At 39.8% G+C, this 23894-nt stretch overlaps 1 protein-coding gene across 10 annotated transcripts in view; it reads left to right on the top strand.

Moving 5' to 3' along the window:
• Nav3 (neuron navigator 3) overlaps positions 1-23894 on the top strand; it is a 737122-nt gene that overhangs the window by 583938 nt on the left and 129290 nt on the right. For all 10 annotated transcript variants that reach the window (XM_029482745.1, XM_029482744.1, XM_021173799.2 and 7 more), the window contains 3 exons: positions 15254-15362; positions 15978-16361; positions 23116-23235. In XM_029482745.1, the coding sequence (XP_029338605.1) occupies positions 15254-15362; positions 15978-16361; positions 23116-23235 (613 nt within the window). The remainder of the gene's footprint in view (positions 1-15253; positions 15363-15977; positions 16362-23115; positions 23236-23894) is intronic.

Here is a 23894-nt window from a genome sequence, read left to right as displayed (position 1 = left end):
TTCTATCTCCAGCGTTGCCTCACTTTGGGTTTTCTTTATTGTGTCTACTTCCCTTTTTATGTCTTGGATGGTTTTATTCAATTCCATCACCTGTGTGGCCGTGTTTTCCACAATTCTTTAAGGAATTTTTGTCTTTCCTCTTTAAGGTCTTCTACGTGTTTAGCTGTGTTCTCCTGTATTTCTTTAAGTGAGTTATTAAGTTCCTTCTTGATGTCCTCTACCATCATCATGAGAAATGCTTTTAAATCTGGGTCTAGATTATCAGTTGTGTTGGGATTCCCAGGACTAGGTGGGGTGGGAGTGCTGCGTTCTGATGATGGTGAGTGGTCTTGATTTCTGTTAGTAGGATTCCTACGTTTGCTTTTGCCATTTGGTAATCTCTGAAGCTAGCTGTTATAGTTGTCTCTGGTTAGAGCTTGTTCCTCAGGTGACTCTGTTAACTTCTATCAGCAGACCTGGGAGGCTGGCTCTCTCCTTAGTTTCAGTGGTCAGAGTATTCTCTGCAGGCAAGCTCTATTCTTGCAGGGAAGGTGCCCAGATATCTGGTGTTCGAACCTGCCTCCTGGCAGAAGTTGTGTTCCACTCACCAGAGGTCTTAAGATTCCGTGGAGGGTCCTGTGAGGACCTTGGGGGTGTCCGGAGACTCCGCGGGCAAGGCACCCCGGTGTTGGAATGGACCGGAAGGGACTTGTGCCCCCGCTCAGGCTGGGTTATCTGCTTCCCTAGTTAATGTAGTCTCAGGTCCCATGGGATTGGATTGGAGCAGACGCTGTGTTCCACTCACCAGAATTCTTAGGATCCCGTGGGTGATCCTGTGTGGGTCCTTGTGGGTGTCCGGAGACTCCACGGGCAAGGCATCCTGGTGCTGGAGTAGACCAGAAGGGACTTGTGCCCCTGCTCAGCAGTTCCTCAAATTCTTAGACAAAAATGTTACTGCTTTTAAAAGTCTAAAACTACCTGTACTAGACTCTGTTAACTGCAATATCACTTTACTGAAAGGTGGGATGCAAAGGAAGGACATCCATGAACTCTGCATTCATGTCAGAGCATTTACACCACTTAACACACGTTTACTTTGCTTTTCTTGGACTACACTCGTTTCCCTGCTAATCTTCCTCTTCGCTACTAAACCATCCCTTTGGACCATGAGCCAATGGTATATCTCTAATGTCAGCATAAACAAGACAGCTTCTCTTTGCCTTCCAACTTCATGGCTATGATTTAATCCTTTTGTCCTACTTGAGTAACTGTCAAGCCAGCCACTAATCCTTTCTCTTTGTTGCTTTAGCTTACTCTAACTAGCCTTTTCACTTCGTGTCTGCACTGAAATTGCTCTTAATTGAAGTTGTTATTATTGCAGACCTGACCAAATCTAAGGAGTAAGCTGTATGGCTCATGGTATTGACCTCTAGCCAGGAATCTAAGAAACCTTCTGGCTTGATTTCAACATCCCATTGATTTTCCCCAGACCTCACTGTTTGTTCTTTCCTGGTAATTATTTCTAGATCTGCTTTTTCACCCTAATTTCCTATCATTGGAACAATTCAGTTTTCTTCCCAAGACTTTATTTATACATGCGTACAACAGTAATTCGTGGCTTTAAATGTGGTCCATACACTAATGGCTCATAAGTGTTTCTCTCCTCTAGTCCTCTCCCTTGCAACCTGACTCATGTATCTATTCCTTACACAGTTCCATTTAAATATCTCACATATATGTCTAACATACCACATTTAAAACCATGCCCTAAGGGTGCCTTCAAACCCCCTTTTGTGTGAATCTTGCCTTTTTGCTTGATAGTAACGCAAGCCTCCAGTTACTCAGGCTTGATAGGAAGGAATCCTTTGTGACCTCTGCCACCTGGTTTTCAGTCCACTTCCCTATGTTACTGGCCCTATGTCTGTTGACTGCTCTCTGAACTCAGGAACATGGGAATAAACTTTCAATGTACTTCTCAATATTTGATATTTTTCTATATTGTCCCCTCTCAGAAACTCAGAAGCTCAATATGAACGATACTCAGTATGTCATTCCCATAAGAACTAAAGTGCTGTTCTGGCAATAGAGCTCATTGGGGGAAGTACTATCCTATTAAATGGGAATCCATAAATTGAACTTCTAACACTGCACAAAACAAACAAACTGCTAATGCCCTAAGCAGTTAAACAGAGTGGAATAATTATATTTTCAAGATATATCTAGAATAGAGCCCTTCCTTTCCACGTCTGTTTTATTAACTGGTATATCCCAGTCTATGATTGATATATGATTCCCATCTGATTACTGTTTCTGAAATGAGAAAAAATGAGGCTCTTGATGGCGAAGAGCCCTACTGGTATATCCCAGTCTATTATTGATACATGATTCCCATCTGATTACTGTTTCTGAAATGAGAAAAAATGAGGCTCTTGATGGCGAAGAGCCCTACACAATTTTTAGGTATATGTTATGTAGGAAAGAGGAGAACTATTATAGGCTTTGGGAGACATGCCAGTAAATAGGTCTCAACAGAAACATAGGGAGGATAGCACTCCATAAAAGCTCTGACTGATTCATGGTTTAAAAGCTGAACTTCCCCAGGAGGCTAGGGTGTTTGCTTTTTCCTCTTTCTGGCCGGCGGTGCCACTCAGTGAGGTTGTAAGAACCTCGAGGAGATGATGTGGCTCTAAATATTAAGGTGCTATGTGAGAAGATATGTACCACTGTGGACAGGCTTTTCCATTCCATAGTTGAGTCCTCTTGACTTTCTCTCTTCCTGACTTGAAGTATGAGTGACCAGTTTCCTCCAACTCCTGCCATGCCTCCTGCATCTGATGGAATTCCTTCCTCCCACTGAGAATCAAACAATACCTTCTGTCTTTGAGTTGTTTCTCCTTTGGTGTTTTGTTTCAGCAATGAGGAATGTAACTAATAAAGACCTAAGTGGGAAAACAAAATAATTTTAGTTCTATCATCATTATATATATATATATATTTTTTTTAAATTTGAAGAATGAAACTGCCTCTCTCCCTCTGGGAGAGATATCCCTTTTCCTTTAATTAAAAAATTGTCAAATCCATCTCTGTCCCATTACTTACATGATCTATGGCCTGTAAAGATTATTATACTTTTAGGGAGCAAACTTAGTTCATTTTTGCAGTGGAAATTGGTTAGAGGAATTTGCTAAGAGGGAGGCTTAGCTCTTTAAATTCCCCTTGATGTAAAAATCTCACTGGTAGTGATTAAAATGTCTCTTTTCCAAAAAAAAAAAAAAGTGTTGTGGAAAAAAATTAGTGTAATTCAATTTGGGTGTGGGGTAAGGATTAGAAATGGGAGGCCTTACTTTGCAATTGAATAATCTTTGTAACTTTTTAATATTCTCCAAGGTTATGAGAACAATACCTTTTGCTCCTCATAGTCTTCTGGAGATAGATGCCTGCCATTCACCTGATCTGATGATGGTGATTCTAATCATTATTATTATGCATATAAAATCCAGAGCAATGAATAAATTGGCTTACAGCTCCCAGCGCCTTCTCTAAGATTCACGCTGTGACACTCTGAACGCCATTCCAGAAGAGCTAAAGTGCTGTCCTGCTTTTGCATTCCTGGGTGAATGTATCATGTACAATCATTGCTTTAGCGTTGTTTGTATTTTTTAACCGGCTATTCCAGACAGAATTTATTCTCCACGACCATTTCTTTTAGTGCCAAGAAATCCAGCCCGATGTAATTGAGATTAGATGTTCATCATGTTGTGGAGTGGCTTTTAGATTTTGCTTTCTAGCTAAGTTCACATTTGGCTTCTCTTTTTGCATAAAGCTCTCTGCTCCCAGGTGTATCTACTCTATGTGCAACATTTGTGCAATGTTGTTTTTAACCTTTAACTGGAATATATTCGGTAACTTGCTTTCTAAGAAAGAATATTGAAATAAGTAAATGATTTCATGAACTTCATTCATATATATACATATATATAATATACATATACATATACATACACACATATATACATATATATATGTTATATACATATATATTATATATACATATACATACATACACACATACATACACACATACATACATACATATATATGTGTGTGTGTGTATAATGAAAATGTATAGGTTTAACCAAAGGATAAGATAGTGGTTACATACATTTTTCTACATTAAAAAATAAGTCATATCTGGCATTTAAGAGCTTTGCAAATGATCACTAGAATTTCCATCTCCTGAATGTTTATAGAGTCTAAGGAGATGAAGCCCTTGTGATTCAAACTAGCTTAGATCTTCTACTCAAATAACCAAACATGATAGCAATGCTTACTAAAGACCTGAGAGTGTTCTTTTCCAGGACATTCTGTTCAATATATTGTATTTCAACCAATTCAGTGAATTTAGCCCATGTTTACAGTCTTCACTCCATAAGGAGTATGCTGTATATCTGGCCCAGGAGAATTAGGACGGCATATGTAATTTGATTCCATAAATAAAATGAGAGTATGAAAAATGATATGGGCCGTTCCTGAAGAGAAGCATTGAGAACGGTTGTGTAGATTGCTGATCTCTGCAATGTCATAAGATCAATATATCCCAGGCTGTGGTCTTTGTATGGGTCTCAGAGTAAAATATAGCAGAGAAAGAGCCGTTAACCACTACAAGGTGGATATTAATGTCAAGAAAGTGCATTGTTGTTTTGAAAGGCACTCTGAATAACATTTCTCAACCTTGACAGTACTGACATTGGAGGGTACACAGTTCCTTTTGGCGGGCTTTGGAATCTGTCATCTTACGATGTTTAACCCTCTCCCATTGGAACCACAAATGTCTCCTAGGGAACAAAGGCCATCCTCAATTAGAAATCACTAATCTCAGCCTAGTGGCTCTCAAAATGGGCTCCCAGAGCCAGCAGTCCTTGGGAAAATATCAGAAAAGCAATGTCACGACCTTCTAAGACCTACTAAATGAACAGTTGTGGGCCTGGCGCCTCAAAAATGGTGCTTTAATAAGTCCTTTTTAATGGTTCTTTAGAGAAACTGGAAAACTACTGCTTAAGCTGATTGGCATATAAACACCCTTTTTGAAAGCGAAGGGTATAATTATTGCTTTCATGTATACATGTAGAAGTTCAGCTCTTTGACCTATAAAGTATTAGGGCTCCTTTCAGTGAAGGCTTGGGCTACATTACCATATGTCAAACAATATATGAGCAACCCGGGTCATAGAAATACAACATTTCCATCTTAAGAACGGCATTATTTTATCATAGTCTGGGAACACTTGCTTAGATCTAACAAAACTTGAAAGGAAGAACCAATTTTTTTTTAATGAAATTGTTTTTGAAGCATAATGATCAATTTCAGTTCATTATATATATGAACCGGTAAAAATATATATTTAATTTAAACATTATTATGTAAATATAACTTTTTAAAGTGTGAAAATTAGTTATCAACATTCACAATTGATGGCTTGATTGTTGATGACATCATATTAGTAATCTTTCTTCCCATCCAGTCTTACATATTTGTAACCTGGATTTAAGTATGGTCTGTACTGAATGGGGTCATGAGGTAGCATTCTCTTTTCAAAGGAAGTTGTCATCAGTGAAAAGCAATAAAAAATGCATTTTATTGTGCTATTTTATATAAGTAGGAATAGGTCATTTCTCCACCCTGAGTAGAAATTATAGCTGAAAGTGGAAATCACAATTAATTGTAACCATCCTTTCTGAAGACAATGGAGACTGCATGCAATTTGACTGATAGACTTCACCATCTTGATGCACTATTTTCCCTTGTCCCCTTGTTAGTATTTGGAAAGAGAAAAATCTTCAAAAGTTATTTATTTTATCCTTTAATAACCTTTTTAATCACCCATGCTATACATGATTTCTGGCATAATACATATTTGCTTTGTGAAAACAAATTGTCCTAAAATCTGGATTTCATCCTAATAGCGTGATGTACACACCCAGTATGAGACAAAAATAAGAAATTTATCTTTTAAGTTTTCTATATTTATCAAAATATGAAATATTAAGAGTTAATTATACTGTGATTAGCCTATGAGTTGATTTAAGAAACTGCTTAATATATAAAATCATGATGTATATTGTGATATAGAATATCACAATATACATTGTGGTATACAAAAATCATAATGTAACTTGTGTATTTTATTTTGCACCTTTTTATTCAGCACTGGACTATAAACTTTCGGGTGAATGGTTTGAGTAACTTACTTTGGCTAAGACTTTTTGCTTCTATGGTTTTGAAGGAAATAAGGAAGAAATCTTAATTTCATTATCATGGTAGGATTTTATTCATTTTCTTCAGAATTTAAAGGAGCAAAACACCTTGAACTTGTTCTATAAAAGATAATAGGGTGAGGTCTTTCCCTTTAAAACATTACCTGCCAGAGGGAAGAGGGAGTCAGGCTCCAGTTTTCTTTGGGTCCTTTACACTCTTGAATTTGATTTGTGCTTTTATAGCAAGAATGCCAACAGTCGGAAGGCAGATCTGCCTGCTTCAGCTGCCTGCAGCTAGAGAGAATTAGTCTGTCATTCTCAGAATCAGGAAGAACGTGCTGTGTAAGAGTGTGTGTGAGAGAGCGTGTGTGTTCCGTGTGGGAGGCTGGGTTGGTTGAGAGAGAGAGAGAGTCATTGAGATGTGCAGAGGATCCGTCGTATAGCAGTATAGCATCTCCTTCAGGCTTGGCTCTGAAACCTGTGGCATTCTCGCTTGGCCAGCTGCTGCCGAGCCTCTGTTTTAATTTAGCAGGATGTTTGCTGCCATGGCAGCTAGCAGCATCCACTGCAGCAGCAAGGGAGAACCATAGATCTGGCGATGCAGGTGGAATACTAAAATACAACGGAGGCTTAAGCAGGGCTGGGCTTCCTTGCTTCATTTCTGCTGTCCGTGGGCTCTGCTGCAGAAGCCGTACTTGCTGCATGCACTGTGTCAGCTCATTAGAGTAAAGGTTTCACAAACCTCAGCCAGTAAAGGGCGGGTGAGATGCAAGGCTGTGGGGCGGGATCGAGAGACACCCTGCTTGGCTTCCACCTTGCATTTCGGAACACAGAAGCAGTAGAGGGAAATGCGGACACACCATCCTGCTGAGACATTCGATTGGATGAAGACAGAAAAAACGTAGTTGGCTTCCTGGGTGACTTTTTCAGCTGGAGCAGAGTCTTTCGTGAACTCTTTTTCTTTCTTTCTTTCTTTTTTTCTTTCTTTCTTTCGTTTTTTTTTTTTTTTTTTTTTTTTTTTTTTTTTTTTTTTTTTTTTTTTGGCTTAAGACATGTATTTACGCAAAATGTTTGTAAGTACTGCTGATCGGTGAAATGATGTGGCAGGCTCAATTGTGGGAAAGTGATTGTGTCTACCCTGTCTCAACAATGTCCTGTCAATGTCTGAGCCTAAGCTTTTGTTGAAGTGCACGTGCTAATGAAAACCAAAAAAAGGACAGTTACCATTGTGGCGTAAAGAGACAATATGAAGTCCAACTGAGAAGAGGAAGGCATTAGAAACATGCAGCAGTCAGCTGGGCTCTCTGTGTTTCGCGGCAAAGAAGTAAAGAAAAGGGGAGCTTGCCTCCAGAAACAAAAGTCTTTGACCAACCTTTCCCTCTCCAGTGAGGGGGAGAGGAGACCTACTGTGCGCATTTCCAACTGGTTTGGAAACGCTGCAAAGGCTAGCCAGAGAGAATCCAACTATGCAGAAAGAAGGTGTCTCTCAAGGTTTCTGTCTAGGTCTGTGCAGTCCCTGTATCATGGCAGCGGCTCTGGAGCCTGGAGCTTGCCTGCAGGAGGCGGCCAGTCCTGTGCAGGTGACTTAGAGGACTGGCCTGCAAGGAGAGGTTTAGATGGAGAAAGTGATGAAGACAGTAAGTCTGAAGATGAAAACGGCTCCTCCAAGCCAAGCAGTACAAGCCGAAGTTGGGCTGAAGAGGAAGGGGAAAGCTGCCTACGAGAAGGGACGGCTCACCTGGATGAGGAGGTGATCCTGACGATGCTGGGCGATCTGGAACAGGCACTTTACAGTGACTTACTAGGTGAGTCCAGGTTGCCAGCGACAGGGTCCATGGCAGTCGATTACCTTTCATTTTCGGACTAAGTTTTCTTTACATACACGAGCTTAACATTCTAATTTCTTCTTCCTTGAAGTTATTTCCCCTTGTAAAACTGAACTGTGAATTCCAGTTTTGATATTTAACTGGGCCAAGTCAATAGCCTCAGTTGTGGGTATCCCTTGGCTGGGGGTCTGGGATATCCTTATTGTAAGGATGCTCTTGATTTAAGTCTTTGGTGGAAACTTGGTTAACTTCCCTCAAGGTGACCTTATCCTTCATGTGTAATGAAGATTGAATGGTATCCTGGGTAAATTTCTGTATGGTTTCATTTGCTGCCTTAGAGTTCCCTAAATAGATGGCTGTTCCCCTTTGATCTTTCAAGCTCCTTACATACAGAGGCCTGTGCTCTCTTGCTTTGCTTTCCTGCCTTCCTGCCTTCCTGCCTGCCTCCCTCCCTCCCTCCCTCCATCCCTCCCTCCCTCCCTCCCTTCCTTCCTGTATCTCAGAACAGCTGATCCTCTGTATGCATAACTATAACATCTAGTTATGTTACAGTTAAACTATGGAAATAACTGTTAACTGTTTCATTTTTCCCAATCTCTTTAAACAGCAACGATCCATCGTAACTTGTGACATTATTTTTAACTGGATGGATAGAGAGGCTTTTGTGGTGAAAGGTTAAATGCTGACCTTGCCACTTCTCTAACAGATGTACCTAAAGAAGTGCCCACATTTAATAGTTCTACATTCAGCTCCCCACTGTCACATATTTACATCCTAGAGTCGCCTCAGAAATCTCTACATGCTAAAGCCACAGAGCACATCATATTTCATGCCAGTGTGGGCTTTCAGAAAGGACTTTGCATGGCATTCTGTAAGTTCAAAAGCACTTCCCCTGTCCACTGATCTCTTTGTTTCCTATACCCAGATGGTGCTAAGTACAGATTTGTTTTTATTCCCTGTGTGAACATCCAGTGACAAGGTGTTTTATGAGGTTGTCTGGGATGTTTCAGGGAACAGCTTTGGAATGAGAAAGCTTAGAGAGACAGCCGAGGCAAACGTGGCTCAATTTTGCAAGTCAGTTTGGCTTGGAAAGAGTAATGATGGCACAGTTTTGAGAATGTAAATCCACCAGGTACTCAGGCCCCAGAGATTTATCTCCATAGCATTGTTTGATTTGGGTGATGAGCTGTTTCTCATAAAGAAAGCTCTGCATGGTATAAAGATGAGAGGAAGTCTTGATCCATATGTCTTTTTTTTTCTCCTTTTTTCCTATCTCTTTTTGATCCTCCGAAACTGTAGAGTCAAACAATATTCATCTTTGGTTTATAAAATTGTCACATTCATCTTGTTCTAAGTACCATTCATGTTAGTATTTTCAACCATGTGAGCAGAGTGTGGTCCCCAGGCAGGATTTGGAGGTTGCTATGTTAAATTATTGTAAGATATGGTTGGGTACTAGTATGAAACCTTGCTCATTGTGCATAAATAACCCGGATTATTACTGTCACAGAATAGCCTCCCAATGGAAGAGGGCATGCCATGTATTTGACCTGAGATATTGCTTATCATATCCACGTGTTTTATTCTCCATAATGATTTCTCCTTCTACCCACCAGTGTCAGCATTCAAATACGCAAGAAGTAAGAGCAAGGACACGTTCACGTCGTTCTGATGTATTTCCATAGGTTCATCTGTCCATATCAAGCCTGACACAGGAGATTTCCTAAGTTGTGATGCTTTAACTCTGGAGAATTTCTGCTGTGTTCTTGACCAGGTTCCACTTATGACTCAAAATGGCCTAAGTTAACTTTGGCCAAAGTTTCATGAGTTCAGTATTGTTACTATTGAGTATCCTAATAAATTATACAGGCTAGGGTCTGTGCTGTAAATATGTAGGACAATGTTTGCGCTGACCATCTTTTTTTCTATACCTATCAAAGATCAAGATCAGAAGGATGAATTCAAAAGTTTGATCTGAAAATCATGGTTGGTCACTACTCAAAGAGAGAAAAGCTGTCAATAGCCAAGTGTGCAGAGTGAGTTCTGTAACAGATCCAGCTATATAAATCAAGTTTCACACATATATATAATTTGATTTCTATTAAAAGATGGTAGTGTTACAATGTTAATTACAATATGTGTATTTAAAGCATATATAGTAAGGGCAGACCCTTCAAATTAAATTCTCTACTCTGCACTAGCTGTGAAGCAGAAGCACTGACTATTCTGGAAACTGTGGGAACCCCTCTGCAGCAGTGCTAAAAATTCAAGCAGATTAGAGAATACACCATTTGAAAAAATGTGCAGACATCTGTACCGTTGGGTTGGCAAAAAAAAATGGGATGTCTCTTTTGGGATTTATAGTTGAGTTTGATATTGTGCAAATGGGAAGAAATTAATTGTTTTTGTTGTTTAAGTAAATTTCTCTCATGTGCACCCTTCTTGTAACTTTTCTTTATTTGCTAAGCAGTCGGATCTATACGTGCTTTGATTTGGCCTCCTCCTAACCCCCACAAAGCCTTACTACACCATCTGAATACCACTTTGAAAGACATTCCAGACTGTGCGATCATTCCTTAGGGGATTGCAAATGCACTTAGTTTTTATCTTGCCTTTCGTGGGTCACTGAAATTATTTGCTGCAATACATTTAGCTCTGGTTATTATCCTCCATGGAATGAATAAGGCAGCAAAGATGCTGTGCTCTGTAAGTGTTGGAGGGCAGAGATCTGTCTGTTTGATTGCCACGAGTGGCATAGTGTCACTTATGAATGTCCTTAGGAGAAAATCAAAGGGTAGAGTAAGGGGGACACTATAGTTCTGGCATTTGAGGGAAACTGCATAAACAAGCCCAGATTTCAACTGGGAGGATTCATGAATTAAACCCTCCTATTGGACTACTGAAAGGAAATTGATATGAAAAATTATTCAGTGGAACAAAATGTTTATGGTTATTCTTAAAAGTATTATTTAAAAACATGGGGATCAATTCAAGTGTCAATTCCAATATTTGATCTGACAAATGGTAAGAGAGCCTGGATGCAGGTAGGCCAGGGACAGGCAGTGTATGGTGATGCAGCCCATGAGCATGTCCCAGGTCAGTGCTTTGCAGCAGTGCCCCCTCTCACCCACTGCCTCCTCCCCTGCAGTCTCTAACCCCCTGCTCTTACAGTCTAATGGATCTTCATCTTTCAATTTCCTTACCATTGTCTCTCTGCCTCCCTCTCTCTCTCTGCCTCCCATGGTGATTATTTTCAGGAGAGAAGGACCTAGATGGGAGAGGGAAGGGGGAGGGGGAGAGGAAAGGAGGAACATGATCAGGTATGGGGGTGGTGTGGTAAGACAGAAGAGAAGCCCTGAGGGCCAGCAGAATGAGTAAAAGTATACAACCTCTGGGGTGGGGGTGGGGGAGGGAGGTGAGCAACCTGGGGGAGGAGCTGAAAGGTGAGGGGGGTCCTCTAGAAAGTACCAGAGACTTGGGGGTGGTGGTGAGAGATTGGACTCAAAGAGAGGGACCTTAGGTGAGAAGATTCTTAGATGAATGGAGAGAGGGAACTTGTAGAGTCCACCTCCAGGAGAAAGACAGGACATCAACTGCAGGGATGGGGTTGCCATTCCACAGTCATAAATTCTGACCCAGAATTATTACTGTGTAAAAGAACTGCAGGGATAAAAATGGAGAAGAGCCTGAGGGAAAGGAGGTCCAGAGACAGGCCCAAACTGGCATCTAGCTCAAGGGGAAGCTCCAAAGCCTGACACTATTACTAATGCTATGGTGTACTTACAGAGAGGAACCTAGCATGGCTGTCCTCTGAGAGGCCCAGCAAGCAGGTGACTGAGGCAGGCACAGATACTTACACCCAACGATTGTACTGGAGTCTGGAATCCCTGTAGTTGAATTAGGGAAAGACTGGAAGAAGCTAAGGAGGAGGGTGATCCCATAGGAAGACCAACAGTCTCAACTAACCCAAACCCATGAGATCTCTCAGACACTGAGCAATCCGGGCAACATACACTAGCTGGTCCAGCATCCCCCCAAACACACACACACACACACACACACACACACACACACACACACATCAGAGGACTGCCTGGTCTAGCCTCAGTGAGAGAAGACTTGCCTAAACCTCAGGAGAGACTTGAGACCCCAGGGCGAGGGGAGGCCTGGTTGAGGACATCCTCTGGGAGACAGGGGCAAGAGGAATGCTGTAAGGAACTGTAGAGGAGGACTGGGAGGAGGGCAATGGTTGAACTGTAAAAAATAAAAGTAGTAGTAATAATAATAATAACAATAAGCCTCCAAACTCCAAAAAAACCCGAAAAACCCAGAAAACAAAAACCAAATAACAGCAACAAAGTAAGTAAGTAAATAAATAAAAACAACAAAAAATGTGTTCACCATTTTATCCCATTCTGTTGCTCCTGCCTTTCTTTTGGCTGTTATTATATTCTTCTGTCACTCTTTAAATTTTTCTCTGCCAGCCTTCTTTTTATTCCCCAACATTGTGGCAGATGACTTGGAAGTGGGAAAGGAACATCTCAGTAGTTGTTTCTCATGGACTGTGCCCTATTAATGAGAATCACGCCTTCAATTTCCAGAGAGGATGTGGTTGGTATCTTGGAGCTTAGAAACAGTCCTACTTTCTCAGGAAGTTAATCTATGGGATTAGACATTACATGGTTTAGATTCATGTGGAGAAGTTTATGCCATAGGCCTGCCATCCCATCTTATATTTTTCTATTTGTTAAACTATGTTTCTTTGAATGAAGCAATCCAATACAACCTCAGTTTGGAATAATAATGCTGTTATTAAGTGTAATTTAACTGTAGAAAACATCTATAAAGGAGTAGGAACAAGTTTACATGCTGGGCCAGACTAGTGGTTGTGTGGACAGACATCCATGCTGAGTGGTATTGAACAAAGCAGTAATGTTTGGCTAAGACAGACTGTTGAAGAACCATCAGGAGTCCTGACAGGAGTCTTGGTATTTGAGTGGTGATATGGAATAGTATTAATTTTTTCAGTTGCTTTTTAGAGTTGCTGGATCCAATGAGTAGAATTTATGGGGACCAGTGGTGGTTCACTCCCTAAAACTATTTTCATCATTGGTCCTGCGGAATGATGGTAGGAGAGAGGTGTAGAGTTTCCAGTATTGAAGATGGAAGTGAAGTTGGTATACACGCCCCATGTGAGACATAGATCCATTCCATACAGGGTTTGTGAGATGCATGCCCCCCCCCTGAACAACTCTAAACTATAATTACAGATCTGAATTGGCATATGAACTTTATTTTTGAATTCTGGTCTGAATACTAAAGATGCATTCTAATGAAAAATACTAAGTATATTAGTAAAATGAACTTGTACATAAAGTGTTAAAATGAAGTGTATGTATATGCATTTTGACTTATGTGCGTAGTGAGTTTTCATAATGTAATTTAATATATTCTCCTGCTTCTCGTCTCTTTCCACTTTCGTTTGGCTCTTCTTCTAAATATCCTTTGCTTCCTCCCTCTTCTTCCCATTGTTTGTTCCTCTTGATCCATTTATCCCTTCTTTTCTCTCTCTTTTCCTTCTCTCCATTTTTAAAACTTATACAGTATATTCTTATCATGGTTTTTATTCTCCTACCTCCTCCCAGATAATCCTAGAATCTTCACACCCATCCAACTCTGCTCCTTAGTCATCAGGAAGATGCAACTGAAAACCAGTTTGAAATTTGATCCTATCCCAAGTCAGAATGGTCAAGATCCACAATAAAACTAGTGACAGTTCATGCTGATTAGAAAGCATGAAAAAAGGGGAACAGAGGAAACTCTTCCATTGCTGCTGGGAGAACAAAACTTGTGTAGGCACTAAGGACGCAGTGTAACATTTCCTTGGGAAGTTGGAAATAGATCTTCAACACCCAAGTCTATCACTCTTGGACATCTATCCAAAGGAGTCTATATCCTTAACCTTTTTTCTCTCTTCTTCATTTCCCCTTCTTTTATTTTTTGCTTTCTTTTTATATTTTTTAAGGTCCCTACCCACCTCAGCCTACCCTCCTTCCTTGGCTAACCCCATGTTATTCCTGTCAGGAATAAAATCAGCTTCAAATGGGTTGGGCTAGGAAGTACTGCGTAACTTTAAACATTGTTTAAAGACCCTTCTGGCAAATACAGAAGTGGATGCTCACAGTCAGCTATTGGATGGAACACAGGGCCCCCAATGGAGGAGCTAGAGAAAGTACCCAAGGAGCTAAAGGGGTCTGCAACCCTATAGGTGGAACAACAATATGAACTAATCAGCACCCCCCCTCCCCCAGAGCTGTGTCTCTAGTTGCATATGTAGCAGAGGATGGCCTAGTTGGCCATCAATGGGAGGAGAGGCGCTTGGCCTTGTGAAGATCATATGCCCCAGTACAGGGGAATTCCAGGGCCAGGAAGCAGGAGTGGGTGAATTGGGGTATAGGGGCTTTGGGAATAGCATTTTAAATGTAAATGAAAAAAATCTAATTAAAAAAGAAAAAAAGACACTTCTTCACACAAAAGATGGGTATTCATGTGGAATGCCTGCAGTTACTACACTTTCAGAACTACTTGTTTTATGACTTTTATGAAAGGTGTATTTGGGTGTAGGTATCCATGTCCCTGGTTAAACTGATGTCACCATGTTGATGTTTTAGTTTCCTATGCTGAATGTAGAGGTAATTACAAGGAAAGAGAATCTCATTCCATGAGTCTAATAAGAAAGTCAGAAAAGAATCTATGAGAAATGGCCTCTTAGCACTTTTCACTAATGTTTCACTAATTGTTAAGGAAGGTCACCTCAGCTACTTTGAATATGCTTGAAAATGGATAATCATTGAAGTGAACAGATTCAAATAATTTTAAATTTTAAAATCAAGCCAGTCCAGTGGTAACAAGTTCTGTACACTGCATTTCTAAATGTCTCAAATATTATAATGACTCTGATGAGAAATAGACTCACAAGTATTATTGTGTTAGTACTGCTTCAGAATTTTTATTTGTGATATAAAATGTGTTATTATTGTAAAAAGAATGACAACTTTCAGATGACAGGAGTCATCTGCAATTTCCTACCTGTCATTTTGCTTTGAAATACAGGGGTTCATATTGCTCATCAGTGTAAACAATTGTCTCTGAACAGAGACCATGCTGTGACTAATTCCACATCTCCATTTCCAGGGGAGGACCCTGAAGCTCGGAGAATGCGCACAGTCAAGAACATAGCAGATCTGAGGCAGAACTTGGAAGAGACAATGTCCAGTCTTCGAGGGACCCAGATAAGCCACAGGTACTCACAGTTCTGCCTGTCATTGGAGGGATAAAGAAAACCGCCAATGTGAACGTCAGATCCTTGTATGATTGAGAATAAATTTAGCACTGTTTCCTATTTTCTTTCATTTGTACATGGCAATCAGTAATCAATACTCCTTAAGCTGAGAGCTGTCTGGTATTTTGTTCTATCCATCCTGTCTTCTAGAGAACTTTCTTGTTAGGCTGAGTTAACTGGTCAACTATGACCAATTCTAGTGATATAGTTTCATGTTTTCCACACCATTGGAAGAAGCTGGCAGAGATCCATGCAGGCATGCCCACTGCTAACTTCCTGCCCTAGTCTGAGAAACTTAATATGTTTTGCTTTTCAAGGGTCACACAATACTCAAATAATCTGTAAGGATTGGTAGCCTTTCTTTCTAAAGCAACCACTTCCAGAATCTGTGACTTCCCACATCTTGACACCAGCAGAGATGTTTGGAAGCATAAAATGAATCTGTGCACTGTTCACTTTCATGAAATTGATGAGCTTCTAGTCACACATGCAACTCAAGTTTTTCCTGTGGTATTGCATTCTGGTCTGTGTCCTTAGGGAACTAGAGAATATTTATGCCTCCGTTTTGTTTGACAGCACCCTGGAGACAACCTTTGATACGACTGTGACAACTGAAGTGAATGGAAGGGCCATCCCCAACCTGACAAGCCGACCTTCCCCCATGACCTGGAGACTGGGTCAAGCATGCCCTCGTCTACAGGCTGGAGATGCTCCCTCCATGGGCGCTGGATATTCTCGAAGTGGTACCAGCCGATTCATCCACACGGATCCCTCCAGGTTTATGTATACCACGCCTCTCCGCAGAGCTGCTGTCTCGCGTCTGGGAAACATGTCACAAATAGATATGAGCGAGAAAGCAAGCAGTGACCTGGATGTGTCTTCTGAAGTGGATGTTGGTGGATACATGAGCGATGGTGATATCCTTGGGAAGAGTCTGAGAGCGGATGATATCAACAGTGGGTAAGTAGCCCTGAGCAGAGCTGCATCGTTGGAGGGGCATGTGAGTCTGTTGGACGTTCCAAAATATTCCAGGGTGACTTAAGATCATGGTAAAACACAGGTGCTTATGATTTATAACAGTAGCAAAATTACAGTTATGAAGTAGCAATGAAAATAATTTTATGATTTGAGGTCACCATAACATGGAGAACTATATTAAAAGGTTACACTAGGAAGGTTGAAAATCATTGGTCAAATGAAGTACATGTGGCCTTCATTTTTCATAGAAGTCTTACATGTTCCTAAGTAACAGATTTTATAATTACTAAGGGTGTAGGAAGGAGACAAGAGGAGTTTTTCTGAGTTTCTGTTTCTGGTCTGGCTGCCTCTAACAGCTTTAAGGAACAAATAGTTTGTGGCATGGTTTAATCATGAAAATGCAATTTAAATTTCAGAGAAAATCAGAGTTGAAGGATTTTTAAAGTTTTTAATACACTTTATTCATTTATGTTGTATGTATCTGTGTGGGGACATATGAATACAATGGCTAATATGTGGAGTCTGGAAATCCTTCTATATGGGGTACCAGGGATCTAATTCAAATCGTCAGCTTTGGCAATGGATTTACTTATCTTCAAGCTATCTCTTCAGCCCCAGAGTTGAAAGTTTAGATTGATTGGTTCTCTGTTGGTGGTTTCAAACTTTAAAATATTATAGTATTTTTTCTTCTTGCTATTATATTCCATATCAGAGGATGAGCTCTGGAAGCAATGGGACATTCTATTAAAACTAATCCAGGGTTGGCAAGATGGCTCAGCAAGTAAACACACTTCCACCATGCCACTGATGAAGTTCAGTGTCTGGTGTCTTGGTGGAGGAGAGAATCGACTCCTATATGTTAACCTCTGATCACCACACATATGCTATGAAACGTACACACATATGAATAAAAACAGTAAAAGAAACAGGACCCTTGTAATTACCGATGTCATTTTCACCACTTCATATTATCTACCAATCTTCCATTACAGTGGACTCTTTCTTTCTTCTGTATTCCTGTCTCCCTCTATCCCTTTTATAGGTTGTTTGTTTGTTTGTTTGTTTATTTTTTATATATTCCCAGATTACCCAACACTAACCTTGACCTCATGACAATGTCTCTACCCTTGCTTCCTGAGTTATAGGATTCAAGGTATGCACCAAAGCACAAACTTAGGATCCCCCTCACCTCACTTTTGAAGAGGAAGCAGAGAGTTTCCTAACCCGGAGTCCAGATTATAACCCTCAGAGGCTTGCCTCTGTCCACCCTCTTCTATAAGTTAGGTCTCACCTGCTCCCACAGTCTCCCCAAAATAGCACCAACCACAGAGAAGAAGCACTTAAAACATGGGACTTGGGAGACAGCCCAGAGTCTAAGAGCTCAACATTAATGTAAAATGCTTAGCCTGCTATTGGCAGAATAATTGAAGAGCAGTTTATATCCAAAACCAGAGGACACCCATGGTACAATGCATGGATAACTTCAAATGGTCTATACAGCCTAGAGTGCACAGTAAGGAGAAAGTGTTTAGTTCTGATGTGATGCAGAGAGAACTGAACAAGAAAGCCTATCAGTTATGGTTCCTGAACTGAATAGCCAAAGATGAGTCAAATACATTTAAAAATAAAGTTTATAAGAGAAGTCTGGAAGATGAGCAGAAAAGGTATAATCCATTCAGTAAGCTTGCCAGCGTGTTATTTTCATAACCAGAGGGGCATTGGATAAGATGGCATTTGATAGTATTTCTGTTGACTGATAAGCATGGAAGTGGGACATTTAAAGGTGAGATGTAAGAAATAGAGCTACTGTGGCCTGTCTTGAAGTCATGATGAAAAGAAGTCGAGCTGTATACTCTATTCAGGTTATGAATATAAATAAGATGTGGAATATAAATAAGATGTGGAAACACTGATGATTTTGCAAAGACTACTTTAGGAAAATCAGGCAAATGAAGTGAGAACCCAGAGTTAGATTTCAGAAACTATGGTAAGAGTTCAGGCTCACGGTCATGTATCCAGAAATATGGCAGTGTCCTTGGTAGTGGTAAGGACTAAAAGTGTTTAAAGGGTACTGACAAAAATAGAACACAATGATGAACTTTTCTTAAGGGAACATAAAAGATCCCAAACCAAAGGAAACCTACTTAACTAGGTTATAAGCACAGGAAACAGAGGTGTATAGCATTAGAGAAAATGGAGTAGAGAGAGTACAGAGTTTGAAACACGGGTTAGATACCCACCAAAATACAAAGTTGGTAGAAAATGTAAGAGCAGCATGCATGTATCTCATCTCAATCGAGAATACTGGAAATTATGGGCTTGAACACTAGAGGGGAAAGAATTCCAAGGGGAGAAATGTAGCAAGCTACATTTTGAGTGGGAGTATGTACATATCTATATTTATATGAGTGCATCTGAACATACATGTGTGTGTATGTTCCAAAGTTTCTGTCGAGTTTGTCTTATGTGCTAAAGAGCATTCTGAGCACAGAGACCGTATAATCATGAACAACACAGACACAATGCTTGACTACATGGAGCTCATATGCTAGGAATTTTGCATCTACATAAGTGCCTATTTTTCTTTTCTTTTTTTTATTAGATATTTTATTTATTTACATTGCAAATCCCCTTTCTTGCTTCCCCCCCTGAGAAAACCCCCTATCCCATCTTCCCTCCCTCTGCTCACCAACCCACCCACTCCCGCTCCCCTACCCTGGCATTCCCCTACACTGGGGCATCAAGCCTTCCCAAGACCAATGGCCTCTACTACCACTGATGTCACAGAAGGCCATCTTCTGTTATATATGCAGCTGGAGCCATGGAGTCCCTCCATGTCTATTCTTTGATTGGTGGTTTAGTCCCTGGAAGCTCTGGGTTTACTGGTTGGTTCATATTGTTGTTCCTCCTATGGGGCTACAAGCTCCTTCAGCTCCTTCAGTCCTTTCTCTAGCCCCTCCATTGGGGACCTTGTTCTCAGTCCAATGGTTGGCTGAGAGCATCCACCTCTGTTGTCAGGCATTGACAGAGCCTCTCAGGAGACAGCTATATCAGTCTCCTTTCAGCAAGCACTTATTGGCATGTAATAAGGACACATGTTCCACTATGTTCATAGCAGCCTTATTTACAATAGCCAGAAGCTGGGAAGAACCTAGATGTCCCTCAACAAAGGAATGGATACAGAAAATTTAGTACAATTACACAATGGAATACTACTCAGCTATTAAAAACAATGAATTTAAGTACTCATTTTTCAATGAGTTAATAGTACACATATATATTTAGACATAAATATGTACATGTGCAGACACACATGCACACATATACACACACATAAATACACAACTGAGTTCTGCATATGGTAGATATTATAAGTACCCAACCTGTAGGACTAGACTTCTCATTATATTAATTAGCACTTATTTGTGCTTAGAGAAATCTCAAATCTTCATGAAAAACTGTCCTGTTTTTTTTTCATTACATTTTACCTATTTGTTTTGGGCGTGAGCATGTGGGCATGTCTGTGGGTGAACAAATGTCATGGTACAGATATGGAGGTCAGAGGACAACTTACCGGAGTCAGCTTCTGCTCTACCACCCAAGCGAGTCCTGGGCATCCAACTCAGGCTTAGCAGCAGACACCTTTATCCTCTGATTCCTTTTGTTGTCTCTTTTCCTCATGACTTTGATCTTCACATGGGGAGTCACTTAGAGAATTAGAAGTTTGATAATTCTGCTCTTGCCTAATCAGACTTCTAGTATTACCCTGACCATCACCATTCATCAGGCAAATGGCAAAAGATATGGGAACATACGGTGGGAGAATATTTAGCCACGCCTGAAAGGTTTGCAATTGACTTCTGCTTGCACTCATGTTCAGAGGGCCTTTGTGGCCACGAGGCAAGAAAGCAGGGCTCAGCTGTGTGCCTTGGAGGAAAAGGAAACTAATTTGATGACAACTTGCTGTCCATCTACTAAGTCGCATAAGAAGGGAAAGGCAATGGTTTTAGGTCCTGGGTCCTACTTGACTTGTTTTATTTTTCATTTGGAACTTGATTCAGACTGCTGATCTCTACCCAGCTTTCTTAGGAAGTCTATTATATGTGGGTCTGGGATCTACATGTTTCATGGATGAAAGTTGTATCAAAAGTTTACTGAGAAATGGTCAGCATTTTGCTCTTCCCTCTGATGGCTGAGATGAGCTTGAAACCTCTTTCCCATAGTGGTGTAGAGGCAAATGACTTTTAAAGCAGGGCACAGTTTTGGTCTCTAGGCCCTACATGGGATGTGGCTGGTCTCAACTAGAGGTTGACTGGTGAATATTGTGTGGAAGACCACTTGCCAGAGTATGCATATGCCACTACTGATATCTCAATGTAGAATTTAAATGTGGGACAGATGAGACGATCAGAGATACCCCAGGGAAGTTTTAATCTGATAATACTTCCCTTAAGTGATATGAAAACTATTGCTACATTTAATTAAAAAAAGAATCACAAATTTGCTTGCTCTTCACAATTTTTCAAGAATGTTTTGCTGATTAAAGGAACAAAAAGCTTAATAGGGGCAATAAAAAAGGAATGTTTAATATAGCTTTTTTTTGGAATAACACAAGGAATGTCATGAGGTCATGCAAATGAGAATGACACTGCATTTTTTTGTGTACTCTGGATAGAAATGATAAAGCTGCTTAGTTGGCATTCTCAGAATTCAAAATTTCTTGAAGTATGCAGAGGCTTATCTCAGACTTCTCCTTTTGAAATGACTTTAAACCCTTGAGAATCTGAAGCTGTAAGTAATTAGAAATTACTCAGAGGAAGGGACTCATAATGAGTTGAAAGGGTACATCTATGAAGTCAAAAAGGAGAAATTGAGAGAAAAGTTACATATTTCAATTGAGTGGAAATTGAAGCTATCTTTGGATACATAGTCATAAATAGTTATGTGCATGTGACTGAAAGTTAAAATTGTAATTGAGTCATTTGACTGAAAATGAAAAAAAATATGACTTCTAAGGGACAAAAATAGAAAATATGAAATGAAATAAACTGGTCCTGCTACACTTCTTCAAATCTCCTAAAAACTTAGGATGATTGACACAGCAACTGAAAGGCACTAGAGCCTGAGTGTGTCGTTCTTCTGAACCCACATCCCCCTCATTGACTCACCAATTTCATCCTTAAGATACTAGCCATTTTGTGTTACTATAGAAACATTCATAGAACAAACAGCTGCCAACTAGGCATCAGTCACACAGTACCATTCTATGATAGGCAGTCCTCTTACACACACACACACACACACATACACACACACCACATACAATTGTGAATACAAATGTACTTCTATATCTCTATCATCTACATCGTACACATCATAAACATCATATACATCATACACATCACATAAACCATATGCATCATACACATCACATACCTCATACACATCATACATATCATATACATCTACAAACATATACATAGACATCACATACATAGACATATACAAACATATCTCTATCAATATCTATCTATATTTATACCTGTATCCCACATGTTATTATCGTCATTGCTAACTCAGCCTAACCAGAGATAAGCTTATCATCGCTATCATTTCAGTTTTGTCGCTGACACAGTTCAATCATAGATAATTGAAATACTTTCAGAGACCACACAGCCTGTCCATAGCAGCACTATAGATAAAGAGTCAAGTTTAACTGTATGGAAACAAAAGAGAAAAGGTTAGAAACCAACACCAAGATTTTTAAAGCAACTAAAAGCTAGGGGTAGTGCATCATACCTATAATGAGATCACCATGAGATGGGGCTTACCCTGGACTACATAGTGAGTTCTAGTTCAGGAGTGGATGCAGAATGAGACCCTGCCAATCAATCAGTCAATAAACAAACAAACAAACAAAAAAACTAAATTTATTCAACTTACACAATAGTGCCACAAAGTGCCTTTTTGAAAATTTATTATTTTAATTCGTATACAAAGTACCTAGTTTTCTTATGACACTTTCGTGAATAGTGAATATTTAGTTTTCGTTGATTTAGTTGATTCCCTTCCACTGTCACCTACTTCTTCTCTGACTCTGCCTAGGCCATTGCAGTTGCAACTCTTCAACTCAATCACTGTGTTCCACTTTCATGTCTCATGGATTGTTATTCTCCACACAGCATTTTCTTGGTCACTTCTTGTAGTTATTTCCTGTGCTACTAGAGTTCTTTCAAGAAAGCTTTTACCTATTCTTGTAATTTGAACACTTTCTCAACCTTTTACTCTAGCAGTTTAAACAAGGGTTTACATTTATGTACTTAGTGTGTGTCTGTGGTACTAGTGTATGTGTATCTGTGTGTATGTGTGTATGCATATGTGTGCACGCACAGACGTGTATGTGTGTGTGTGTGTGTGTGTGTAGAAATGCATGTCTATCATGGCATGTGTGTGTCTGTGGTGTCTGTGTATCTGTGTATGTGTTTGTATGTGGGTATGCATGTCTAACAACTTTTATAAAAAGCTACTGACCTATTATAGTAAAGAATATTGATTTTTTAAAATAAAATTGAAATTAAAGTTTACTTTCTTGTGAGAGTATCTGTATATAAAATGGTTTAAAAGAGTTGATTTTGAGTGGTTATTGAAAATTTCCAGCACAGTAGTTTTCTGAAGTCACGTGGATAAGGTCATTTAACTTTTTGTTGATTAGTGTTGTATTGGCAATTCTTTTCAGGTACATGACAGATGGTGGGCTCAACCTATATACCAGAAGTCTTAACCGAGTCCCGGACACAGCAACTTCCAGAGATGTCATACAGAGAGGAGTTCACGATGTGACAGTGGACGCAGACAGGTAATCCCATCAGCACAGAAGATGCTGATGTGCACAAAGCTATTTCATAAGTAAGGTCACAACAGATCTCCAGTGTCAGCTACAACTTCTACTTTGTAGTATTTTGAAAAAAAAATTGCATTTGCTAGACCATATTAGCTCTGTAATTCTGAAAAATAAATATATCCGTGATAGAAAACACTTAAAGAGAAATTGTCTCTATAAGAGAAACTGTAGCAGCATATACTCACTTTTCTAATATAAAAGAAACAAACACTGTTAATGTCTTTCTGTCAATTTAGATGCATTTGAATTTACCTGGAGGCAAATTATACAAGTATAAAAATGTATTTCAAACCATCAATTACAATAAGTACAATAAGCTTGATGTTTCTCATGAGAGTACTTTGAAGACATGCAGCTCTTGCTTTAGGCTAACATCTTATTCTCCATTATCTCTAGCTCTTTAAGTGTGTGTGTGTGTGTGTGTGTGTGTGTGTGTGTGTGTGCGTTTGTATGCATGCGAACATATCAGACATAGTCATTTTTTCCTGGAACTGTTCTGTTGACTTTTATCACAATGATCATTATTTGAGATCAGCATCTAAGTCAACTAATATAAAATATATGTCTGACCCTGATTTATTTAGCCTTTCACTCCAAATTTTTAATTTTATTGA

This window comes from Mus caroli, chromosome 10 (genome assembly GCF_900094665.2).
Source record: "Mus caroli chromosome 10, CAROLI_EIJ_v1.1, whole genome shotgun sequence".
In the NCBI taxonomy this organism is placed as follows: Eukaryota; Metazoa; Chordata; class Mammalia; order Rodentia; family Muridae; genus Mus; species Mus caroli.
This window is presented reverse-complemented; position numbering and strand designations above follow the sequence as displayed.